The 25,696-nt window shown below is 28.7% G+C and overlaps 1 protein-coding gene across 2 annotated transcripts in view; it reads left to right on the top strand.

Annotated features, from left to right (window-relative positions):
* Positions 1-255: 255 nt before the first annotated feature.
* LOC122502923 (pyruvate dehydrogenase (acetyl-transferring) kinase, mitochondrial) overlaps positions 256-25,696 on the top strand; it is a 45,295-nt gene continuing 19,854 nt past the window's right edge. Inside the window, exons 1-3 of one of the 2 annotated variants that reach the window (XM_043613268.1) lie at positions 256-685; positions 6,442-6,649; positions 7,666-7,850. In XM_043613268.1, the coding sequence (XP_043469203.1) occupies positions 574-685; positions 6,442-6,649; positions 7,666-7,850 (505 nt within the window). In that variant the 5' untranslated portion in view covers positions 256-573. The remainder of the gene's footprint in view (positions 686-6,441; positions 6,650-7,665; positions 7,851-25,696) is intronic. The other variant, XM_043613269.1, reaches the window with a different exon arrangement.

The raw sequence follows: 25,696 nt of genomic DNA on the forward strand, positions 1-25,696 counted from the left end.
CGGAAAATCTGCATGTTTGGTTTTTTCGGTAAAAATTTTTTTCTCTTCCAAGTGCAGAGGTGTAAATGCACCCTAAGGTTGAGTCCACAATAGGCACTTTTCTTAAAGTGATGCATACCATCTACATCGATTTCTATTGTTCGAACATCGCTTTAAGAAAAGTGCCTATTGTGGACTCAACCTAAAGGCTTAATTCAAGTTTTTTGTTCTCAAAACCATTGTGCTTAGGCCTTTATACTCCACGAGCACAAACTAGTTTTATATCTCAAATGTTGAGTGTTTCCTCATATTAATCATAACATTGACTGACATAAACCAATACTAATAAACAGCAGAACTGAATAGAACCCATTACAGTTATAAAGCTTCATAATTTCTATCAGTATATCAATAAAATTGTTTATACATCGAATATTGATTGTTTTTTTTAATACGATAAATGGTTAATTAAGATTTTTAACATTTTTCTATAAAACAAATAAAGTTTTTTTTGTTACGGAACTATAATTTTGTGCGGGTTTTTAAAATTCTTGTACCTAAAACGTTTAAATAGTTGATGTGTAAAATAGCAATATGAGGCTTACGAGAAGATGTTTAGGAAATCTGGGGACCATGACGAAGATGTTGGACTTTTATTCTCAGTTCAACCCTTCTCCACTTTCTATAAAACAATTCATTGATTTTGGTGAATATAGAAATTAATTGTCTTTATTATTATTATTATTTTCTACAAATCCAATATATTTACGTGATCTTGAAATATTCTAATCTAATCTTTTGATCTGATCGTATTTAATTTTTAATACGCATATTTTTTTTAATTGCTATTATCACCAGTTGGGTAATATTTAATTAAGTTTAATAGATGAAAATGTGGCTGAATTTTAATCGTAATAAATTATATTCTTTAATTTTTTCATTATGACTAATGTATTTTTAAATGAAATAAAAATAAATTAACGGTAATTCAGTAGTATAATTATTTATTATTTCTCTCTTTCTCTCATCTTCTGTGATCTCTGTTTCAAAACATTGATAACTTAAATAATAATTGTCATAAACGTTATATTAATTAAATTTACATTATAATTCAAATATATTTAAAATACGTTGACAAGACAAAGAGTTTGCAATGTGATGTCATGTTGCATAATTTTCACTCCTGTCCAACAACGAGCCTAATCTTTTGATTAGTGGCATTACGTTATTGATACGAATATTTTTTTTTCAATTATTTAATTACTTCCATTTTTGTCAGACTATTGCTGTACTTGAAAAAAAGGTTTTTAACGGCATTAAATTATATTTTTAATTAAAAATTTTTATAATTAGCTGCAGAATAATTTTTTTATTCTTTTCCATTCAATTACCAGTTTATGGTTTAATTATTTTTTTCATAATTTTTTTACGATAAGTATTAATCTGTGTAATGTTTTTGCTTTGAATATTAATTAAAATAAATTAAACTTCAAATTTTTAAAAAAAGTCCAATAAAAAGTTTATTTAAGCTATGTCATTTTTTTCTTTTTTTATTTAAAATTTTATTTATTATTTTAATTTAAAAATTTTTATTATAATTTATTTTAATAATCATTGATATTTTTTAAATTAATAATTTATATAAATACATACAAATAATATAATTCAAGTTATATAACATTGACATTCTAAAATTTAAAAATATTTATATCAGAAAAAAATTGAATTACATAATTAGACGTACAAGTCGTAAATGACGCATTGTATGACCAGTTGAAACTTTTGATTTCCTGAGATCGTTTACTTTTAACTTCCATCTATTTTAAAATTTCATAAATTTATAATTTCTATATTTAAACTCTCAACTTAAATAAAGGTTTATAAAACTAAAATTGTTTATTTTCTTCTAAAATTAAATACAATCCTTTAATACTTAAAAAAATTAAAGTTAAATGAAATTAAAAAAATAATTTTGTTTAAATTTAATAGTAAATATTTGTGGACGTATGAATGATAAGGTCTTATTTTGTCGGTTCTTATTTTCGAGATAATCGCTATTTATAGTATACGAAAAATGCCAGAAAAATAAAGAATAAATTGAATATCATTATTTTTAATTTTATGTTTCACAACTCTTGCAATAACTGTTTAATAATTATAGTAACTGATTATTTAACTATAATAAAAATATGATTTAATAAAAAAGAATTTTTTACAATAAAATAATATATATTATATACATTAAAATAATATTTTCTAAAAAATATTAACATTTTTTATCAGTACGAAACAAAACAGAGAACTCCAGAAGTTTTAATGGAAACATACTATTTTAGAGTATATAGAAAAACCGTGGAACAAACTTTTTGCAGTTACTATACATCAACTTAAAAAAAATAAATAATGACATTTTTAAATACATTTTTTCTTACTAAAAATGTCATGTACATGATAAAAAATATTGTTTAATAACAATATGCTTTATTATATGAACATATGTTTGTTTCGTCTGCCATGTTCAGTTTGTATTTTTAAATATCAGTAAGTGTCGAATGTTTTCATTAAAACCAAAAATAATAAGGAAACGTCCATTATTTTATTAATAATATTAACTTATAACACAGACATTACAATATTCAAATTTTTTCAATTAATAATTTTCTTATTTATATTTTAAATGTTAACGTTTTTTTTTGACAATGCAAAATAAGATTTATTATGAGTACTTTCTGTTAAAAAAAATAAAATTTATATATATTCGCACTCTTTTTAAATAACACACGACTGTAGCTCTATCTGCACATGTCCAAATAATATTGAAAACACCCTTCTATTAAGATTTTACATTCTCATTGCCCATTCTTTATTTCGATACTTTTCGATACATTCGACCTTTCCACTTCATGTCTTTTTTAATCACTTCGGTGGTGTGGCGTTCCAATTGGCGTTCCACGTCCCTGGCCAGAAGTGGCGAAAATAGCGAAATAGCGTTCCGACTTTTTCTAGATTTTTAAAGAGTATATTTAATTTTAATCTACTGCAACAATATATTTCTATGTTTTCAATATCAGGGAACACAAAAATGACAATAAAAATTTGTTTTTTTTAAGAGTTTCATTGTTTTTTTGGACGTTGCAAATTGGCATTTTTAATACTTTTCTACGAATGGCGTTCCACCTTCGATCAAATATTGATAAATAAACTCAATATCTTTCTATGGGAAATAATATTTATATATATCTTAGAATCTCTGAATCGTAGAATTGTGTTATAGAACCATTTGTAAATTGTTATAAACAAATTGTTAATTATGACGATGCGTTCAATGTATTTCAATAAAAATTGTTACTCGGGGGTTTTTGGTGTCGCTGATTACGAATCCGATGTCAGTTTTTCAAAATTTAAAATGACGGATCCAATATGGCGGCCAATTACAAACAATCACATGGTTAAAACGACGAATTTAGTCGATTAACTCCATTATTGTGAAACTTATTCACATTGTCAATCTAGCCTAATTCTTTTTCTGACAGTGGCCACTTTTATATTTCAAATGGTAATCCTTACTATTTTGACTATTTGTTCCTAAAAAAGTTTACTTTATTAGGGTTAAATTTGCACCTATTGCTAATTTAAGAATAAATCTTTGCCATTTCAATAAAATCGGCTATATAACCACCTTGTTGTTTTCGGGGTAGAACATTTTTTCAGTGATTTATAAAAGGTTATAATTAGCTAAAAAAACGTGACAACGTTGTCATCTAATATCTTTGTTTCTTAAATGTTGGTAACAGTGTCGTGTAAAAAATTATTTTTCTTTAAAAAATTATTTGTTCATTATTTTTACGGAAGCTTCTATACGCCACTCGTGAACTCGCTCGTGCAATGAGGAACGTATTGAAGAACCTGCCAGTTCCTAGGTTCCTCTCTGCGTTTTTAGATGTGTTCCGGGATTATTTAAAGTTTTTTTTTTAAATTGTTAACTTTGAGTTAATTTTCCTCAATATTTAAGATTTTTTTAATAAACTTGAATTTAAAGTAAGTAAATCTAAAAATTCAATTTTTGGGAAAATCATAGTAAACTAACAAACTTTTCTGGGACAACAGCAACAGTAAACAGTTTGCACAAATATTAATATTTGTTTTGATTTGTCAACCAAAAGGTGTCTTTGACTTATAAAAATTATTTATAACATTCCATATATTCCCAGAAGACACTGAGATATTCGGATTACAATTATTAATTTCGTTTTTCTTGAAATGAGGATTTTAGCATTTCAAACTTTGAAATTTTATAACTCAGCGATTTATGCATCTAAAGTAACGTGAGAACTCTCAAAATTTTGATATATGTTAAATCTAAAGACAATTTTGCTTATAACAAAATTTGTTGTTTAAACAAAATTGTCTTTAGATTTAAAATATCACATATCAATTGAGTACGATAAGAGGTAAAATGACGCTAATGTATGTTTGTAACAATTTGCTACATGGGGAGATGGGGGAGGGGTTAAAATTTTCAAAAAGAGACTGTGCGTAGAGTTTTTTTGTGATTGTTCGTAGACTGCAATTTTTTATTAAGCTTTCCAAATTCCTCCCTATCGTACGAGGCTATGCGGTGTTTGTGTTCTCCGGTTCAACTTCCCGTGTCTGCGAGATTTTTTAATCTTAAATCTAAGTCTTTGTATAATTTTAATAATATGAAATAAAATATAAGTTTAAATAACATTTAATATATAATTGTTAATAACGATAGTAACAATTAAGTAATGAATTTAACCCTTTGAGGACCAGTGTTGTTTTCAGGCAACATGAACATTTTTTTATTAACTCGGGCATAAATTTCTTAATTTTCAAAACTGAATATTGAAACAATAATTTTCACATAGTCTGGAAAATTTCGTATCACAAACACTGGTCTTTAAGTAAAAAACTTCAATAACTTTCCCTGAAAAGTTTGCTTAAAAATGAAAAATCGCGATTTTTTAAGAAAAAATTTGGTCCTCAAAGGGTTAAATAAATAACTTGTTCTGTTAAACATATAATAGAAAAGAAATGAAAAAATATAAATACAACACGTAGGGGAGAGTGGGGCAAAGGCGCTAGGTTTACATTTATCGATGTATATTTTTTAAATTAAGCAATTAATTTATGCGGTCTTTGTTTTTCATTATTCTAAAACTAATCAACAAGAAATTTTAATAGTTGTTATTTAGTATATTATAATTATAAATACATTATTTAATGAAATTTAAAAACAATGGAAAAAATGCCTTTGCCCCACACGCTGGGGCAGCGACGTTTTCGCTTATATTTCTAAAAGAAAGCATTTATAAGCCTTAAAAAAATTAACAAGTGCCCTAGTAGCACATAACATTGGGAACATTCCAGCAATATGCCACGACATTAAGGCAATATTGGTAATATTAAGGAAATGTTCTCAATATCGCTGTAATATTACGTGCTACTGGGGTGATATTTATTAGTATAATATTTACGAAACATAAGGTTAACAACATATTATTATTAAAAGAATTAAACTATTTAAATAAAAAATAAAAACTTTTAGTGATTTTAACCTTATATTGTGAATTAATACATAGAAAATTCGAATATTCAATTGTTTTTAACCAAATTATGTTCAATATTGCCTCTGCCCCACATAACAAACTTTTTTTTTACTTTAAATTTAAAATATTTAGATACAAAATTAAACTAAAACACCACTCCATCCAGTTGTGTAGAGAAATATTTAATTTATTTACATGTTACGTTTTTAAAAATTAAATACTTAAACTTATGTTTTAAAAAATAAAAGCTTGTTCAGTAAAATTATCATTTTATTTTTGCAAAACTATTTTTTTGTTATATTTCTTAAAATATTTGATATTTCTAGGTTTTTCTTTTTTTAATCAATTGGTCTGATTGCATTGCAACTTAATTTTTAATACCAATTGGAATAGACAGAAAATAAAGGAGATATTTTAAAAATCGTCTTTGCCCCGCATAGCGCCTTTGCCCCACTCTCCCCTATAAGATGTACATTAAATATAATAACGTAAAATAAAAATTACATATAAATATTAAATAATAACAATATATTTGGAACATTTTTCGCTAAGTAGGCTACCCCATCTCTCCATTTTTGTTTTTATAAGAAAATTCAAAATCTTTTAGAAAAATGAGCTTAAAGACCTATTTTGAATGCATAATTTGCGGTCAAAATTAAAGAATAACCGGATTGTCTTGAAATATGTTACTCTGGAGTTTTTGAAGTCCCTGATTACGAATATGACATCAATTTTTCAAAATTTTAAATCACGGATCCTGAAGTTCGAGTTTTACTATTGCATATGCATACAAATATATATTTATAAACGTATATAATGTAATTTTCCTAAACCAAAATAGTTTAATTCATATTTTTTATTAATTTTTAATTATGGACTTTTTCTGTTGCAGGCCTGAGTGCATGTGAAAGAAAATCATTTATCTTTTTACGAAAAGAACTTCCGGTTCGATTAGCAAATATTATGAAAGAAATCCATTTGCTACCAGAAAATTTATTAAGAACCCCTAGTGTTGGGGTTGTTAACAATTTGTATATAACATCTTTTGAAGAAATTATACATTTTGAAAAAGCTGATGTCAATAACACAACTTTGGACAAGTAAGTTTAAATTTTATCAATACTTTATTAACTCCTAATAATCATAGTTATGTTTACATCATATAACACTTTTTGACACCCTGATTGATTTATTTTCTAATTTACGATATTCAAAGTGCACGAGCTAAAGGTTTTCCTAAATATATTAGATAATTTAGATTTAGATATTAGATAATTAGATTTTTATACTGAAGGAATAATTATATCTACAGTTTGTGTTTTTTTAAACATGTTTCATATTGATTTCTCTACTCATCGTTTTTATTAAATATGCATTAAATATATAAAGCAATAAAAGTAATGCTTAGAGACATACAGTAAGGAAAGCTTTCATTTAATTTCTTAATACTATTACAAATTCATTATCATCATCCAGTTTTTTTGAAAATCATGAATATTTTCAGCAAGATTTCTCAGATTATATAACCACCTTTGTTTCATTTCCTACAAGAAAACATATTAATTTGACTAACTTTTTTTCTTACTTTCAATAATTGATTAAAAAGGTGGGAACCTTTTCTATTATTAACCTTCGTTAAATCGATGTCAATATCACTTTCTATTTCTTTTTTTATTTGTCGATGCAAAGAGTATGAAAAACACTCTGTTCTGAAATACGAGTGTAGTAGTATTTTTCTCTGTCAAGATATAAATTTCCTGACATCTATGTCTTTGAGCAACTGGAATATTGAAAAAAGAATCATGACCTATTTTTGGAATACGTCCTAAGGATGTCTTAAGGACGTCCTAAAGACATCCCATGTCCCAGTGCCTACAGAGAACTAGACATATTTTAAATAAGCTTTGTGTCATAAAAAGTTAAAAATTTGATTCTCTCCATATCTTACAGTTATTTTAAAAAATTAATAATTTTTGGTTTTTGAAACTGAATTCAACAAGACTAAAGTTTGTGTTAATTTCAAACCTGATCCCAAATGATGAAAACCGAGATGAAAACTTTAACCGGTATACTTCACTGGGAATGCCACAAATATAAACATGAACGTTTGTTGCAGATTCTGTCAAGCTCTCATCAAAATAAGAAACAGGCATACTGACGTAGTAGAAACTATGGCGAGGGGTGTTTTAGAATTGAAGGAATCACATGACGTAGATGTCCAAACAGAAAACAGTATTCAGTACTTTCTAGATAGATTTTTTATGTCTAGGGTGTCGATTCGAATGCTTATAAATCAACACAGTAAGTAGAAAGTTTATTTCATTTTTATTGTTTTATTTCTTTTCACACCAGAAAAATTTGTGAATTATAAAATTACGTTTTAAGACAAATCATTTATACGTAAATAAAACGGGTTTTAAGTTTAATTTTTCTTTTTGATTTAAGAAAAACAAAAACGTGAAAAGAATTGAGTAAACAAATAAATGGGAGATTGATAAACGCATAGAAATGTTGCTTAAGAAAGATTTTTGGAAATTTTTAAATCAATTCGTTAAAACACAAAATTTATATAATTTTTAAAAAAGGGCGTGTTGCGCGTAGACGTCAACACTAGACGTAAACACTAGAGACGTAAAAAGCGATCTATTTTTAGATTTTTATCATTCACATATTACGCAGTTCATTTATTTGAACGCTTTTTTTCTTTTAATAATAATAACATTCATATAACAACTTGTAAGTTTGTTTTACAAATTTTAGAGTTTTTGTAATATAGATTATCAGTGTAAATAACATTTTGAATTAGTTTCCCTCTTTTTACAACATTTTTAATTACGGTTACTTGCGCATTTCAAGAGCTCGCGGAATCACACGCAGCACAATGGGGCCAAATGTACCTTTTGTGTCAAAATCAGTCTAGAGGTCATTAATATCATTAATTTTTAAATTGTTTAAACAATTTTTTATTTTTACTTGTAAATTTTTTTAACATTAACCAACAAAATTCTATTTTTTTACATTTTTTAACATTTTATGCAGGAAATAATTAAATATAATTAAGTACAAAAATAAAGGGTATTGTGTAAATATTTAACAATTGTTTAAACAAATTAATGATTTTTTTTATTAAATTGTATTTAAAAAAATTTAAATTTCGATTTTTTTTAATCTTGTAATTTTTTCTATTTAAGTGAACTAAACTCAAAAATGTGGCTTGCAAATGATAATTTTTATAATTATTTAAACAAATTATTAATATTTTTAATTTTCAATAGAATCAAGATACTAATTTAAAACTTTTCAATGAATTTTCAAGAAATAAAAAAAAACTCTTGTAGATATTCCAGCAGCTGATTTGATAAATACTTGTACTTCGGAATTGAAAAAAATGAGGGACAATGTTTTACTAAATGAAGATGAAGATGATGAAGCAAAATTAAGAAATGCCAACGAACTAAATCCTAATGAAGCACTAGCTTTATTTGTTGATGCAAAATTAACAAAAGCTTAATATGAATTAATAAGGGAAAAATTAATAAAAACAAATTTTTTCTTATTCTCATCTTTTAAAAAAATCATTGATGCAAAAAAATGTTATCTACCTATTTAAATAACCGAAAACAGGGCTTTAATTTGTCTTCAGGATCTTCTTGAGCACATTGTAGAAAGAATGGTAGAAATGGAAGATGTTAATAACTTGATTTCAAATTATGGTGAAAAGTATTTTCTAATGATAACAAAATATGTTGGTGATGACTGCTCCAGTTTTAACCCGTACAAGCAAAAGTTTGAAGATTTAAATAATTCAGACAGAAGTGGTATTATGTTATCAGCCGTTCCCTTATGCTTAAAAGCTGATAAAGAAGATCCTTCTGCAGAAATTATATGGTAAAATCCACGAACTTCTACAAAATTTTGTAGACCAATTCTATTTGAATTTGTTGAATCTAAAGAAGTTATTTCATCGAAAATTGTCAATGTTGCCAGTCAAATCGAAAATCTAAAACCAACTAATGTATCTTTAAATGCAGGAAACAATGTTATAAACGTAAAACACAAGCTGTTATGCACAATGGTAGATAGAAAAGTTGTGCAAACTTTGACAAATGCTTCATCTCCAAGTGTTTGTATTGTTTGTAAAACAAAACCCTCTGAAATGAATGACCTGGGAGCAATCTTAGAAAAAGAACTTGATTTATCAACTTTTGAGTAAGGATTACAAGAATTACATGCTTGGATTCAATCTATGGAAATGGTACTCCATATTTTATATAAATTAGAAATGAAAGTTTGATCAGTTGGAAATAATTCTGACAAGATTAAAGTAGATGCTGCTAACAAACGAATTCAGGAAGAAATTCGTAAGAAGTTAGAATTGCTTGTCGATATGGTAAAGTAAGGAACTGGATCAACCAATGATGGAAATACCAGTAGAAAATTTTTGGAAAATTACCAGGAAATTTCTAAAATTACTGGTTTTTATGAGGAATTGCCAAGAAGGATTTATTTAGTGCTCCAAACTTTGTCTTATTAAAAAGAAATTGATGTTGAGTCTTTCCGTAAATATTGTTTTGAAACTGCAAAGCTCCTTGTTGAAAAGCACCCATCGTATTATATGCCTGCATCAATCCACAAAATTCTCATACATAGAGCAGATATAATAAATTCTTTAGTTGTTCCTGTTGTCCAATCATCAGAAGATGTGCCAGAAGCTAGAAACAAAGATCTTAAAAGGTGGAGAGAAGAAAAATGACAAAAAACTTACAGAAGAGACACTAATGAATATCTAATACATATACTTCTAATATCATCTGATCCCTTAATTGCAAGCAAAAGAAAAGATGTGAAGAAGATAGAAAAAGAATTACTTTCTGAAGCAAAATAATTGCTTGTAAAATAAATTTTTTTTCCACACTTCGTCACACACAGCTTGACACCACCCTACCCTTAGACGTGTGACGTAGTTTGTGAACGATCCTTCATTTGTTTAAATAATTATAACAATTATCATTTGCAAGCCACATTTTTGAGTTTAGTTAATTTAAATAGAAAAAATTTCACGATTAAAAAAATCGAAATTTTAATTTTTTAGAATAAAACTTACCAAAAAACATAATTAATTTGTTTAAACAATTGTTAAATATTTACACAATACCTTTTATTTTTGTATTTAATTATATTTAATTATTTCCTGCGTAAAATATTAGAAAATGTAAAAATTAGATAAATTTAAAATTGTTTAAACAATTAAAAAATATATGAAATTAATACTAAATGTTTATGTGTTAATTACCTATTAAATTTTGGGTAAAAAAATTAACTACAAATTGAATTTTTTCAATTATGTTATTTTTTTGATAAAGAATTTAATGGGGCCATCCATAAACCACGTAGGGAGGGGGGTCAAGCAATTGACTACGACAAGAGGAAAAAATGGCGCTAATACATGTAATAGCGTACTACAAGGGGGGTTAACATTCCCGAAAAATGGGGCTACGTGGTTTATAGATGGCCCCATTAAATTCTCTATTGAAAAAATTCAATTTTTAGTAAATTAAGTAACGAAGATTTTGAAAAAAATTTTGTTTAATTTGAATGAAAATTGTGACCTCTAGACTGATTTTGACCCAAAAAGTAAATTCGGCCCCTCTGTACTCAGGCACGCTTACACATTTTAACCGGAAGTCACATCAGGGTGGCGAGTGAAAACGGTTTTTGAAATTCCCTGTCTTTTCCCTGTCCAAAAACAAAATTCCCTGTCTTATAAACCTACTAGCTGTCGTACCCGTCTTCGACGGGTTTTAGTTTCTTCAAATACATTAAATAGTGTGTCTACCAGTCTCGAAAAATGGGAAATAGCGGAGAATTTAATTTGACCGGAAAAAATAATAATTATAGCTACCATTAACTATTTCATTAGATAAATATTACTATTTTAAATCAGTGATTGACTTTTTATCATTAAATAATTTATTTTTAATTAATTAAAATGCAGAGAACAATGTTTGTCAATTATTTGTAGAAATTTAATTATTGTATTATAAGTTAATCCAAAATTTCCACCAGTTTTTGGAGTTACAATGAAGTCAAATTCGAACTAATTGTATCAGCTGGGAGTATAATAAATTATGGATTTATAATAAACAAAATTTACAACATAACTACTTTTTAAATATCCAAACAAAATTTCCATCCACAATTAATTGTATCATAATTGCTAAAATCTAAAATAAGACCTATATTGCAGGCTGAATTCACAGTTTTTCCCGATTAAATTAAATTCCTGCATATTTCCCGTTTTTTCCAGTTGGTAGAACCCCTGTTAAAAGTATCAGTAAAAACAAAAACCCGCCGAAGAGTATTTTCATAAAATAAGTGAATTTTTGTAGCCATTTGTAGATTTATTTATTGTTAATACTTATCAAGAAAATTTATATTTGATGAGAAAAGATACACCTGGAAAAATTTGGACAAAGCTGGGAAAAACCGGATAGTTTGTTAAACAAAAATAATAATAGACACCTTGTTTAACTTTTGCCTTTACATAATGCTCAAAACATCTCTAAAAGTTAAATCAAGAATTAAAATAACAAAACTTTTTACTATCTAAGTTTTTTCCCAGTAGCATAATGCAAGTATCGCAGGTATCACAGGTATTCTTGAATTTCTGCAGTATCAATTTTATCATAAAAAATCTCCATTTTTAATATTTTCGAAATTTTTGCAATTGAAAATTGTTGATTAATTGGATAAACAAATAATTCTAAATTCCATTATTTTGAAGTCAAAAGTTTATCAGAGACCCCAAAAATACTACTGAATTAAGCTTGATAGTAATTGGTCTGTCAATTATAATTTTTCAATTTTTTTATATTAAAAACATTTTTATACTTATACTTCCATCTTATAGTTACAGGACAGTATTTTTTCAAAATTATGCTAAAATATGACAAAATAACATGTAATATTTAATTACTGAAAGTTTAAAAGATATACAATAAAAAATATAAAATTTGGAAATTTTCAATTTTTTTAATTTTTTGGAAAAATTGAATACCTCCCGTTCTAATTAATATGTTTAAAATCTGTAAATTTATTGTTTATATATATCTTATAAAAGTTATAACTGATTAATTTACAGCAATCTGTCAAAATTTTAAAAAAAAATTTCGAATTTTTTGGAAAATTTATAAGGGAAGTGTTCCGGTTGTGGGCACCCTTTTGTTTTTGCCTCATAACATTTGTCCATGTGCATATTATACAAATATATGTGTACGAATTTAAAGCTAGAGGTCTAAGGTGACTGTCAGTGAAGGAATTAAATTGATTCCTTTAAATAAAAAAGTTTTATTAGAAATTTAGTGAAATGGGAATTTTTTAACAAAAAAAATTTTGTACCCGGTTGTGGGCACCCTTGAAAAATCCGCTAAAAATGGAAAAATATTAAAGGAAACCAACACAAATAAAGAAGAAATGAAAGTTTCTTTATTTTAAGAGACTTTGCCGGGATAAAGAACAAAAATGATGACACGTTTTCACACTATGCTCATCGCTAACAAAAGCATAATGCTTGCATGTGAAGTAGCTAGTACGCATACCATAACGCACTTCTAATGCACTGAACGACTATATTCATCGCATTTAATGGAGTTTGCGGCTGTCACTTTCCTTGGCAGAAAGTTTAGATAGATGAGACAGTAGTCCTCATCATTGTCAGATGGTAGAGCCTCCTTAACATAAAGGTGCCCACAACCGGGAATGACAGTCATTTTTTAAAAAGACCAACACATTTTGTGATGCAGGATTTTGGTTAAACACGAAGGTAAATCACAAAATATAATGACAATACTGCAAGAAAAAAATTAAACCCTTTTTTTCTGAACGAATCTACACCCATATGTTGCTCTTCGAAAACAATACAAAATTACTTTTTTATTTATTTAATGCAGATTTTTTTTATTATGCTCACAGCTATTACACAAATGCATATATTTGTTTCGTTATCAATACGAAAAGTCCGTATTGTCAACGAACACGACTTGCAATACTTAGATCAGTAAAGTCTGCTTGCCGTCAAAGTTTACGTAGGGGTGCCCACAACCGGAGGGTGCCCACAACCGGCGCACTTCCCCTAATTTTTTTTCATATTAATATTATTTTTTAATTCAATTTATTGTTATATATCTTTATAATCATTTGAATTATTAATAAATTAAAAAATGTATGCCAATCTGCAAAAATTATTGAATTTTTGAAAAATTCATAACTTTTGTTTAGCTCAATATTTTTTCATCAAATATAGCTAATATTTTAAGTTAGACCAATATCTAAAAGATTGCCAAATTTTACTTCAATCGGTCAAGACGTTTTCAAGTTATACGCGAACAAAATTTTGCGGACATACATACATACATACATACACACATACATACATACATACATACAGACAGGAAATTTTCTATTACCATTTTTGGATTCTCCGTTGTTCAAATAAATAAATTATGCTAGAATAAATTAATTTCGTGCAATGTACAGACAAAAGTCTGATTTTATTAATATAGATACATATCCATTAGTCATAAAAGCAATTTTTATTTTCGTATGAAATAAAGTTCAAAATTAATTCTTTTTAAGCATTATAGGGTAGTGGCACCAGTGAAAGAACATTTAAGAAAATGTATACTTTCGATATTTGTTATTTTTAATTGACATTCTTGAATTTCCTTTTAAACATATGAAATGAATAGCAAAATTTCTAAAGAATTTGAAGCCTTTGATACAAATTTTGTAAATATAACATAAAATATTTAATTTTCATCAAATATTGAAAAATGTCCATTTTACCAGTGAAAGAATGTTGACCAGTAAAAGAAGAGTTGTACACGGAGAGAAATTTCTGTTAATTTTTGTAAGGAAATTATGGAAAAAATTACTGTGCTTCTGTATAAAATAGGTTCGTTTTGCTGGCAAAGTAGAATGTACCATTAACCAACACAGTTTATACCTGAAAAAACGAAAATATTTGCTGTCTCTTTAATTACAAAAATTATTTTATTTTCAGCATATGTAAATTACAATTTTATTTAATAATCTTATCAAGTTGTAAATGGTTAATATTCAACATTTTTTACAACCAGTTTTTGAGAATGTACCTTGTACCATCAGATGGTCGAACTAAATTTGAAATCTTACAAAAATTCATGTCGTTTGAATCTAACAATGCCCATAAATATGTTTGACTTTGTACTTCATAACACCCTGTATGCTTGTCAGAAAATACATCTCGTAAGTGTTTTACAACAAAGTATAAATGAAACTCTGATTGTAGAATGATTTCGTCAACCATAAAAAAAGAAGGGCCATCTTCGGTAGGGGACATAATTATTGAACCTTTCTCTATAACATTTCCTAGAAAGTCTACTTTCTTAATTGAATTGACTGTGTCAGTTTTAAATACTTGCAATGCTTCAGATAATTCGAAATAACCGCGTAAGTCAAGTAGTAACAATTTCCGAATTTGTTTAGAGTCGTAGCAAATTGCTTTCGAAGTCTTGTTTTCTAAAAATAGATAGTTTTGGCGAAGTTGATGTTTTATTGCGATACTTTTGCACACATTAACGCGACTCACTACAGATCGTAAAGTGATTTTACCCTCCCGATGTTTTGCTTCATATCTTATTGTCGAAATTTTCCAAAGTGGACCGCAAAGGCGTAAAACTCTTGGGTAATGGACCAGTAAATGGTGCTTCGGTTTCAAAGAGTTAGGAAAAAGCGTTTATAACAATTCTAAATATTCACTTACATAAACTGCACCTAATACAAGATGATCGTCTTCATTTACTTCGTAAGACATCAAAAATGTAACTAATTTTCGCATTGATAAGAGTAATTGCCAGACTTCATTATCGCTTGGAATTAAATGACCTATTATAACAGGCAAATGTGTTACTAAAGTTAACATTTCTGAAGCCGACATTATAATTTGACCATTTTTAAGCTGACTGTTAAGAATTTCTGCAGGTTTATTTTTAATCGGACCGTAATTGAAATTCCTCTATGGCTACCTAACGGGTTGTTCGTCTCGTAATCATCGAAGTATAAGAAAAGAGGAAGCACAATTTTATCGCCAAAATCTTTGGTAAGATCTTTCCACAGAGATCCTTGAATGAAATTTGAAATTGTCGACGTACAATTCTTTAAAGACTTCATGTATAACAGTGTTTCATCCAATACAGTGGGTAATTCGAAGAACTTTTTAAATACGAAACGCAGAGGTATAAATTGAGCACTTACAGGAACCATTTTCATTACAATTTTTCCATTAATTCGTCGATAATCCTGTCTTTCTCCAATAAGATATGATTCTGGTGGAACATAATTTTTCGATTTTTCAAATTCATTAAAGATATTGAATTCTGTATTTAAACCATCAAGCATTGTAGAATTATGATCAATTGTATGTTTTATATCTTTTATAATTTCTGTTTTAATTTCAGGATTGGTGATTAGTGTAGTTAGATCAACATTTTCGGATATAGTCTGAACAGTCTTGCTAAGAACATTTTTTACTAAAGTTCGAACGTCATTCATTATTTCAAGTGATCGAGATCTGGAAACATCCGGATGTTTATAAATTTTTGCGGCGAAGTGGAACCAATCGTTTGGAATGTTCGAAATTCTAGGTGATAAATTGTGATATTCTTTTGAGGTACACGGAAAAAATTTTGGGACGTTAGATGCGAAAAGTCAGTGACAGCAGAAGAGCATTTCACTATGTACGTCTGCGGTGCATTTTCGAGAGAGCAGACGTAAAGTTTGGCACAAACGCTGTACATAGTGTACGCCTGTTGCGCAAAACTAGCACAGATGGCGTTCAAAATGAATGTACAAGTAATTTTGACACACCATGTACAGCTGACGTGCCTAAATTTTTTCCGTGTAGATGAATCATTTTCAACAGGATTGTTTTCGACTGCACGTGCGATGTTACAGCATTCTTGGTCCTCATTTACGAATTCCTTAATTTCATTGTTTGCTCGACTTTCATTCTGACTTTCTGAATCAATATTTAGTCTTGCCTTTTTTTTGGGAGGTTCGACGACATTCGAATGTTTTTTTCCATATGAGATCGTAATGAGTTATAAGATTTAAAATTTCTTAAACAGGAGTGATAACCACATGAAAAACTATTTCCATTAGAATGGCTTATATTTATATGACTAAGAAATTCTCTACAGTCTTTAAAATTATTATCACATGTCTTGCAGTAATACATTTTACCTTATAATTTTAATTTAAATATATTTTAATTTCTCTGTTCAAGAATTTGTAAGATTCTACCTATCAAGACATTTGTTTCTCTGCTACACGATTCATTCGGTAAATTTATGTTAAACAATGCTTTTTGTATAAACAGAAATATAGGTTCTGCCCTGACTGGAAAACAGCAATTAAGGGCAAAAATGATTTTGAACGTTAAATCGAAGGCCTGTAGTACAGTTTCTGCTCTGTAAATCGTGGGATTCTCTAAGGAATCGTTTACGTACACGTAAAATGATTCCAGATTTACCAAGGGACCGACAATCACAGGAATTGGTTGAAGCGTGGTTTGTGTTTGAATGCCCAGCTGCCGTTGTTTGTCCTTAGGACTAAAGCGTTAGATCAAAGAATGTACGTTTTGAATTTTTTCTTTGCTAATTCCAACTTTTACAGAACGAGGAGTACAAGGAAAAAATTTAATAGCCAATCTTTAATAAAATAGCTAAGTAAAATTTCGGTAATCGTTAACAACCAGCTTGAGAAACATAATTTCGTGATAATCTTAATCTAGTAAGCTATAAATGACATCTGTTTTATAAATAAAGGTAATCTCATGAGATCGCAGTAAGAAATTTTTTTCATTCAGAAATAAAAATCGTTACGCAGCTCTGTTTAATATAGTCAAAAAGAAAACGAAATTTCATTATAGAGAATAAAGAGAATCATTAGAGCGCGTGATGTTTCACTGAGCTGCGCGACAAAACTCAATACCCTATTGAAAAAAATATATGCTGTCGCTGGAAGACTAATTTATACATATTTATGTATAACACATCTTTAGTTTAGTGTGAATTGGGATCCGCAGCACTGCAATGTGCCGCCCGGTGGTGAATTTCTAAAGCTTCGGTAACAGGCAGAATAAACATAACATACACAGCTGATGCGTTATATTTTTTAAAAATAATATCATGCGTTGGCAAGGTGATAATCCTGGATTGCACGTGTTAAAATTTTGTAAACAATTTAAGACAAACATTTTACGAATGCTGTCAACAAATTTTCCACTTCTGCTATTTTGGCTGAATTTTTATAGTTTTCAGGAGTTTTTAGCTCCTTTACATCACATTTATGTAAAAGTAAATTGTCTCTTGTTATGAAGCAAAATCGACAGAAGTAATTAGATTTACTGAAATTTGTAGTAAAACCACCTATGTCATGATTTCCTAAGCTGTCACCTAACATAAATAGTAAACTACCTTTAAAGTGGTAGTTATTATCTGAATGTGTGATATGTATCCCGTCTGTTTCTAAAATTTGTAAGTCTTGCATAATTTTCTGAAAAAATAAATTCCAACCGAATCGCTTTACATGTTTCTCTTTGCATAAGGCTACTAGTTTAATGTTGCTTGTTTTAGAACGCATATATGGGGGTAAATTTCCTAACGTCAAATAAACCCCAACAGTTTTATATCTTGATTTTGCAGATCCTAAAGGGTTGCAAATTTCGAAGGCATCCTGAAATAGAATTATTTGAAGAGCGTTCTCTTTAAAAAAAGGATTTTTTTGTACAAGACTTCCATCTGAAAAATCGAAAAGACCATTGTCATTTTGCACAATTGTACGTCTTAGGTAGTACTCAAGCACAACCTCATTCTTTAATAATTTTTCTAACGTTTTTAAAAGTGGTACATAGTGGTACACATAGTTTTCATTAGCGTCACTTGAGAATGCAACTTCAATTGGTTTTATGTAATTAAAATTTTCTTCATAAAACAGTTTTCTACAATATGAGTTTTTAAGGACACCTTTATTTTTGTCATGAGGATTTTCAATACCACTGAAACTTTCATTGAAAATTTTTAAAATTTTATTTTTACTATCCAAAGGAAAGTTTAATTTTTCGAGGGAAGAACGGTAACCTTTAAAACAATAACTTCAGGATAAAGACATTCCTTGAAAAAATGTTTGGATAATGTTTTCTGTAGCAAAATGTTCACTTGTTAATATTAAATACATTTTTCCTAAAATTTCTGTAACATCCCAAGAATTTAAATCATCATCTGTTGGACTCACTACAGAAATATTCGAAGAACTACTTTCATCATTAAGAAATTTATTATTACAAGAATCACTGTGAATGGGTGAAAAATCATTAGTTTCGTCATTAGGTTCAGTTAAAGTTTCATTTTCTGGTGTACTACATATAAATTTTTCTTCAAATTTAAGCCACCTATTAAAATGTATATGAAAATAATTTAAATTGTGAAATTTTTTGTTTCTGCAAAATGAAAAAGAACAAAATACTTCACTATTATTTTTAAAATGTTGTAATGTATGATTCTTTAAGTGATCCTTGTTTTTTGTTTTAAACATGCAACCAATTTGTCTACAAGTTATTAATGTGGGTGAATTTTTTTCAATGAATTGTAATTCTTTATGCATATGATTGTTGTGCTTTCGAAACTTAATATAGTTTAAAAATAATTTATCACAATTTTTAGCTTTACAAACAAAGCTGACATCTCTTAATTTTGAATGGCAAAGTTGATGTTGGTTGTACAGATATAATTTACCAAATTTTAAATGACAAATATTACAAACTATCATTTTAAAAAAATTTCAAAAATTGTGAAAGTTATTGACTTAATCAACAAATTGGAAATAGGAAAAAGGGATTCCAGAAATTTATTATTAAATTTACAAGATGTGATAAAGATCGTCTCCATGACGATAAAAATTGGAGTCTTTAACTGAAATATATTTTTTTTATTAATATTTAATCATTTTCTTCTATTCTATTAATACTATTTCAGGCTATTTTGCAATCCTACGTGATTATGTCCTTTCAATTCTTTAAAATTGTATATATGAAATATATTATACCACATAACTTTATGAAAAGACATCAAATTATTAAGTTTTTGACTTTTAATTTAATAAACAACTTTTTCGCATGTATACTGTATTTTCAGTGATAAATTTTTATCTGTATAAGAGTGCGATCCCATGTGAGCAGAATACGTCGACCGAAAGCAGGAAATCATGAGAGTGAAAAGAACAACAATATCTACCTAGGGGTCGTCCATAAACCACGTGGACAGTTTTTCAAAGATTTTTGACCCCCCCTCCCCCTTGTGGACACAAAAATACATGGGATCGTGGACATTTTCAAACTTTTTTCAATCCACCCTCCCCCCAAAAGTGTATATGGACGACCCCCTATCTCTTTTGCACTCATGATTTTCTGCTTTCGGTCGACGTATTCTACTCACATGGGACCTCACCCTAAGCGCAAATCTGATTATTTTTACTTTTGTAAAAAAATTAAATTTTAGAATTAATTTTTTAAAATACTTTTATTCCACACCAAAAAAATATTAATAATATTAAATACTTTAAATTTAATTTACTCACCTTAAAATAGAAAAAACTTGCAAAATAACAAATGACAATTTAATAACAGAAAAAACATTAAAAATTAGACGAATAATTATTGTTAAAAATCGCACTGCTGACGCTACGAACAAATTCATGCGGGGGAACGATGAACTTTTGAGTTTCTTTATATTACTCGTGAAACATCATTATTTATTATTCTCCAGCAAAAATTCGTCCCTGTTTTCTCTCTTTCGCTGCCGCGTGAAGCCAGAATCAAGTCGTCATAGTTGAATTTCAATGCAGCATTCGGTTGAAACACTGCTTCACATTTTTAATGATATATCGAAAACGGATGAACCTTTTTTAATTTTCGAAGGCTTATTTTTAAGCTGAAATTCTAACGAAGATTTCTGTGTTTTTAGAAAAATTTTATCTAAATTTTTCTAGATTTTTGAAAAAGTTGAAGTCAAGAGACAAAAATGAGAAAATTTAATAATTTTTTTTATTTCTTTCTCACTCTACAACTCAAAAAATAATTAACGAAATGACTTCAAAGACGGCTTATTTTACGCAGAATTTAATCAGCTTTCTAACCGTATTTAAGTTTTTTTGTACCTCCTTTTATTTCCGAGATATGATTGAAAAAGTAATGGCATGTTTTTTCATAGAGTCGAATGTAATCGTCCTGATACTTTTGGACGGTAGTGTACATAGTCGCATTTTGTAAAAATTCTGTGAATAGTAAAGCTACTTTTGGAACGAAATAAATTTACCACGTACAACCTATTATTTTGATGTGTGAAATTACAAGCTTCGTGTAATTCTACAACAACTGTTTTTATAGTGTAGTCTCAAAAGTGCTACGCCTATTCTACCAATCTGCGGTAACCTAGAGCGCGCTCCGTTCATCACCAGTACAGCGAGGACGTCGAATTTTGCTCTAAAAACTTTGTGACGGAAGACAATTAAATCGAACTTAATATTTGTTTTATTTATCGAAAATGTTTTTGTTTTATTCGACGCACGAAATTTGTTGTACGCTCCTGAGTGCCAATAGTGCGCTGAATCGAGGACCCCGAATGCACGGTCCGAGATCGTCACTTCTCGAAGCGGTGTTACCCCAGTAGGAGCTCTCGAGTGGTTTTACCACAAGCGGTTTTACCACAGCAGAGCTAAAGAGGTGTTACTTCTTGTCCCGTAAAGCGCTGTCCCACGAAATTGTCGTTAACGTTTCGGCAAGACGTCGTCGTCCGAAATGTCGTTGTATCGTTTTTGTTTTATTTAATGTAACTCGCCGCGTTACATATACGAAAATCCGCGTCCCGTACGATAATGTATTTTATTAGCGTTTAAACTAATCGTCAACGTCGTCGAATTTGCGATCAACGCTCGAAGTTAAATTTACGTTTACGTCGTTTTCTTGTCGATTCTCGTCTCCGCGTAGATAAGTTTGTTTGTTTCGTGTCAATTCTTGTACTTTTTATTTGTATTTTTGATTATTAACGCTGTGTTTTGTAAATAAATGTCGAACTTGATTCGGTAATCGAAATGTTAACAAGATTCTTTTAACGAACCCTGACCGACGAGCAATCCCAACCTTAACATTCATGACATCTTTTTCAGCCTATATTTAAATACCTTAACTAACAATTTATGCAAACAAAAAAAAGGAATTTTTAGACGTCTAATGCGGTTTTCTCCCTTAATGACACTAGAAATATTGTTTGAATAAATTTATTTATAAAGTCAACGAAATCTTGAACAATTTTCCGATGATATACATATATTTTGTACGCATATAAGAACAATATAAAAGTTAAAATACTGTTAAAAATGGCGTCTTCATTAATTTTAATATATTCTTCGATTCAAATATAACTTCAATTTTTTAAATTTTCTTAATTTCAGTTATTAGCTTTGAAACACCTCAATAGGTTTTTCCAGAGTTAAAACCGTAAATAATTAGTTTAAAAAAGTCAGACTATTATAAACAATACAAATATGTAATTTCCTTTAAATCAGCATTTGCTGACATTTCAAATTCTTGAGTTTATTAATGTTGTTTGAAAATTTATTACAATATATTTTTATATATCAGCACAGAAAAATAATAATTTTCAAAAAAATGCATTGAAAAATATGCTTTACAAAATTTCATTCCCAACCTCACTTTAAAAAATAAACAATTATTTTACGTTCACGTTGAAAAAGTCACATTTTAAAAAATAATTTGACACTGTCATATTATTTCTAAATAAAATTTGTGCTTACTGGTAAAAACAATTCATCCAATCTTTTTACAAAGAAAAATTCGGATACATATGACGCACAAACATTATATACAAATATACTATTTGACAAGACTTTGCAACGCGCTGCATTCCTCAGGGAGCATTTACACCTTCGGTAAAAATTTCCAGAACGGAAAATTTTTCATTGGAGTAAGAGAGACAGACTGTGGATCTGACTCTCCTACTCCAATGCAAATTTTCCTTTCTGGACAATTTTTTCAGAAGGTGTAAACGCTCCATTAAGTCAGAAGTGTATTAACCTCTTCAGTGTGTAGCTAAAATATAACAAAATGGTTCAAAAATGTGTAAGACCTTCTTGTGAATAAATTTTTATGACACTAGGTACTAAGGGGTTTTTGGGATCGCTGATTACGATTCCGGTGTTAGTTTTCAAAAATTCAAAATGGCGGATCCAATATGGCGGACACGATTTTGAAAAATTCATTGGATTCGGTTAAAATCCGTTACTCGGGGGTTTTCGTGGTCGCTGATTACGAATATGATATTAGTTTTTTAAAATTCAAAATGGCGGATCCAAAATGGCGGACACGATTTTGTAAAGTTCATTGGATTCGCATAAAATACGTTACTCGGGGGTTTTCGTGGTCGCTGATTACAAATCTGACATTAGTTTTTTAAAATTCAAAATGGCGGATCCAAAATAGCGGTCACGATTTGGAAAAAATCATTGGATACGCTTAAAATTCGTTATTCGGGGGTTTTTTTCGATCAAAACTCCCTGACTTTTCCCTGATTTCCAGTTTTTCCCTGACTTGCGGCCACCCTGCCTGAGTAAAAATTTTTAAAAGATTTTTTCCACTTTTGAAATTTTTCAAAGTTTTTGGCGGACATTTTGGATAAAAAATTATTTTTTTTTATCTGACTTCAGAATCGTGATCAGCGACCCCAAAAACCCCTGAGTAAGAATTTTTAAAAGAATTTTTTCACTTTTGAAATTTTTCAAAATTTTTGGCGGCCATTTTGGATAAAAAATTATGTATTTTAAAAATCTGACTTCAGAATTGTGATCAGCGACCTCAAAAACCCCCGAGTAAGAATTTTTGCGAATATACGTTAAGTTTTTTTCTTGTTTGGGCCATGACGTGTATACACGTCATCCACTGTTTGGGCCAGTTTTTTTCATGACGTGTATACACGTCATCCACAGTCAAGGGGTTAAGACCTTTCTCCAATAGGTTCCCAAAACTCTGCGTTTGTCTGCGAATGACTGCGTTGCGTTGATTTTAGCATATGCTGATTCTTTCCCGGAAGACAGTAGATGCCTGGCGTGCAGTATTTTTTCTCCTTCGAGAAAATTTCTGGTCGTTGGAGTTGCACTCGCAAAAGTACATATATCGGCTATACTTAACTTAATTATAATTTTTTTCAATTTTTTGGTCGATTAATTTATTTTATCAACTTTTTCATATGAATATAACATACCACACATTGCACATGTGTATAAACTACCTGTTTTCGACAGCCATATTAAAACGTCCCATACCATGTGACGTCACGATTTTAGATCCTAATAGTACAATTTTATTTTTAACAAAAAGAAATTTTAATAAAAAAAGTCATTGATTTTTTTTATTTTTTCAATCGAAACAGATTTAATAGAACCAATTGTAATTTTCTCATATGATATTTCCTCGCTCATTAGTAGATAATTTAAAAGTGGTTGATGTATGAAAGCTATTGTTTTGCAAATATTAACTCGACTGATTGACGAACGGGATGTTATTTTTCCCATGCAGGAAGTTTGCTTCAAAACGGATGCAATTAATTTTCCAAGTAGGACCTACAGCTCTTATGATTAATGGGTAGGAATAAGAAAATGATGTTTTGGTTTAAAACTATTTGGAACTAATTTATTGCACATTACTAAATATTCATTTATTAAAACTTCTAATAAATCAAGTTTCCTTTTTTAAATCGCACATGCCAAAATTCTTATCGCACGAACAATAGAAATGTCCACGAACAGGATATATGTGCTGAACTTCTAATTGCAATTTTTTGAAAGCAAAGATAAAAGCGATAATATTAAATTAATTTTTATTTTGTCCACCGCAACTGTCAGAAAATAGGTAAATTTTGTCATAACAACTTATGTCAACATATAACATCGTTTGTGTCTGCCAAAAACGTTTATATTAAAAATGTAAAGTCAAATTAAATGTTTTTAAAACTGCTCAGTGATGGAGAGTTTTGGTAGAGCTAAATTTTGACCAAAGTCAAATTCCAGACAAAACATTTTTTTCTGATAACAGATTTTTTAAAAATTTTATATTCTTTTACACTTTATTATGGTGGTTTAAATCCTCGTTGATATCGTCAACATTTTTAAATTGAAAACATAAATCGCAAACGTCTATTTTTGGTTTAAAGAAAGAAAAATTTAGATTGTAATTCGAATAATTATTATATAATATCTCCATTACTAATTGCGCTTTCCCGATTTATATGTACAATATTCAACAAATAATGAATATAATTTTGTTAAGGTCAACTCTCAACTCTGAACTTTCAAAATATAGAAGATTAGATTTTTCCGGATTGTAGTGGGATTGAAAATGAGTAATAGAAAAACAGTGTTCACAAATAAATTGTTTCAAATCATCAGTATATCGTGTGACGTGATTATTGTGTCTTTCTGAATTATTTTGAAGACATTCATTGATAATTAATTTCTTTTGGATGGCAGTAAATCTTCCTACTCTTATTCTGAGTAAAAAAATATTTTTGGCAAACGGCGGTATGACGAAATCAATATTCTCATAAAACTTTACATCTTCTCACTGAGGAGTCAATCAAGCTTTGAGATTTTTGTGTAATTAGTCCATTTAGAAATATGTTTTGTGATTTGTAACACTAGTTTACAAAGATTTTGACCTACCGCATTTCATTGTCATTTCTTATGTAAAATTTGTTCCCGAATCCGAATATGAAATCAAATATTAAGAAAGTAAAACAGTTTTCGAGATATAGCTAAATTTCAATTTTTTGAGTATCTACAAAAAGTTAATTCACTAATGTACTATTAATTTCGAATGTAGTTGATCGATTTCAATTTTTTTTGAAGCAAATTAAAGGTAATTAAATTTCCCATAAAAAACTATTTGCAATATTTTTTAATTGGACTGGACGGTTTAGAAGCTATTTATGAATTTGTTTGGAATGTCTCATTATTTTTAACAAAATTTTAGAAAAGGATTG

Source organism: Leptopilina heterotoma, unplaced genomic scaffold (genome assembly GCF_015476425.1).
Source record: "Leptopilina heterotoma isolate Lh14 unplaced genomic scaffold, ASM1547642v1 Lhet_24, whole genome shotgun sequence".
Lineage (NCBI taxonomy): Eukaryota > Metazoa > Arthropoda > Insecta > Hymenoptera > Figitidae > Leptopilina > Leptopilina heterotoma.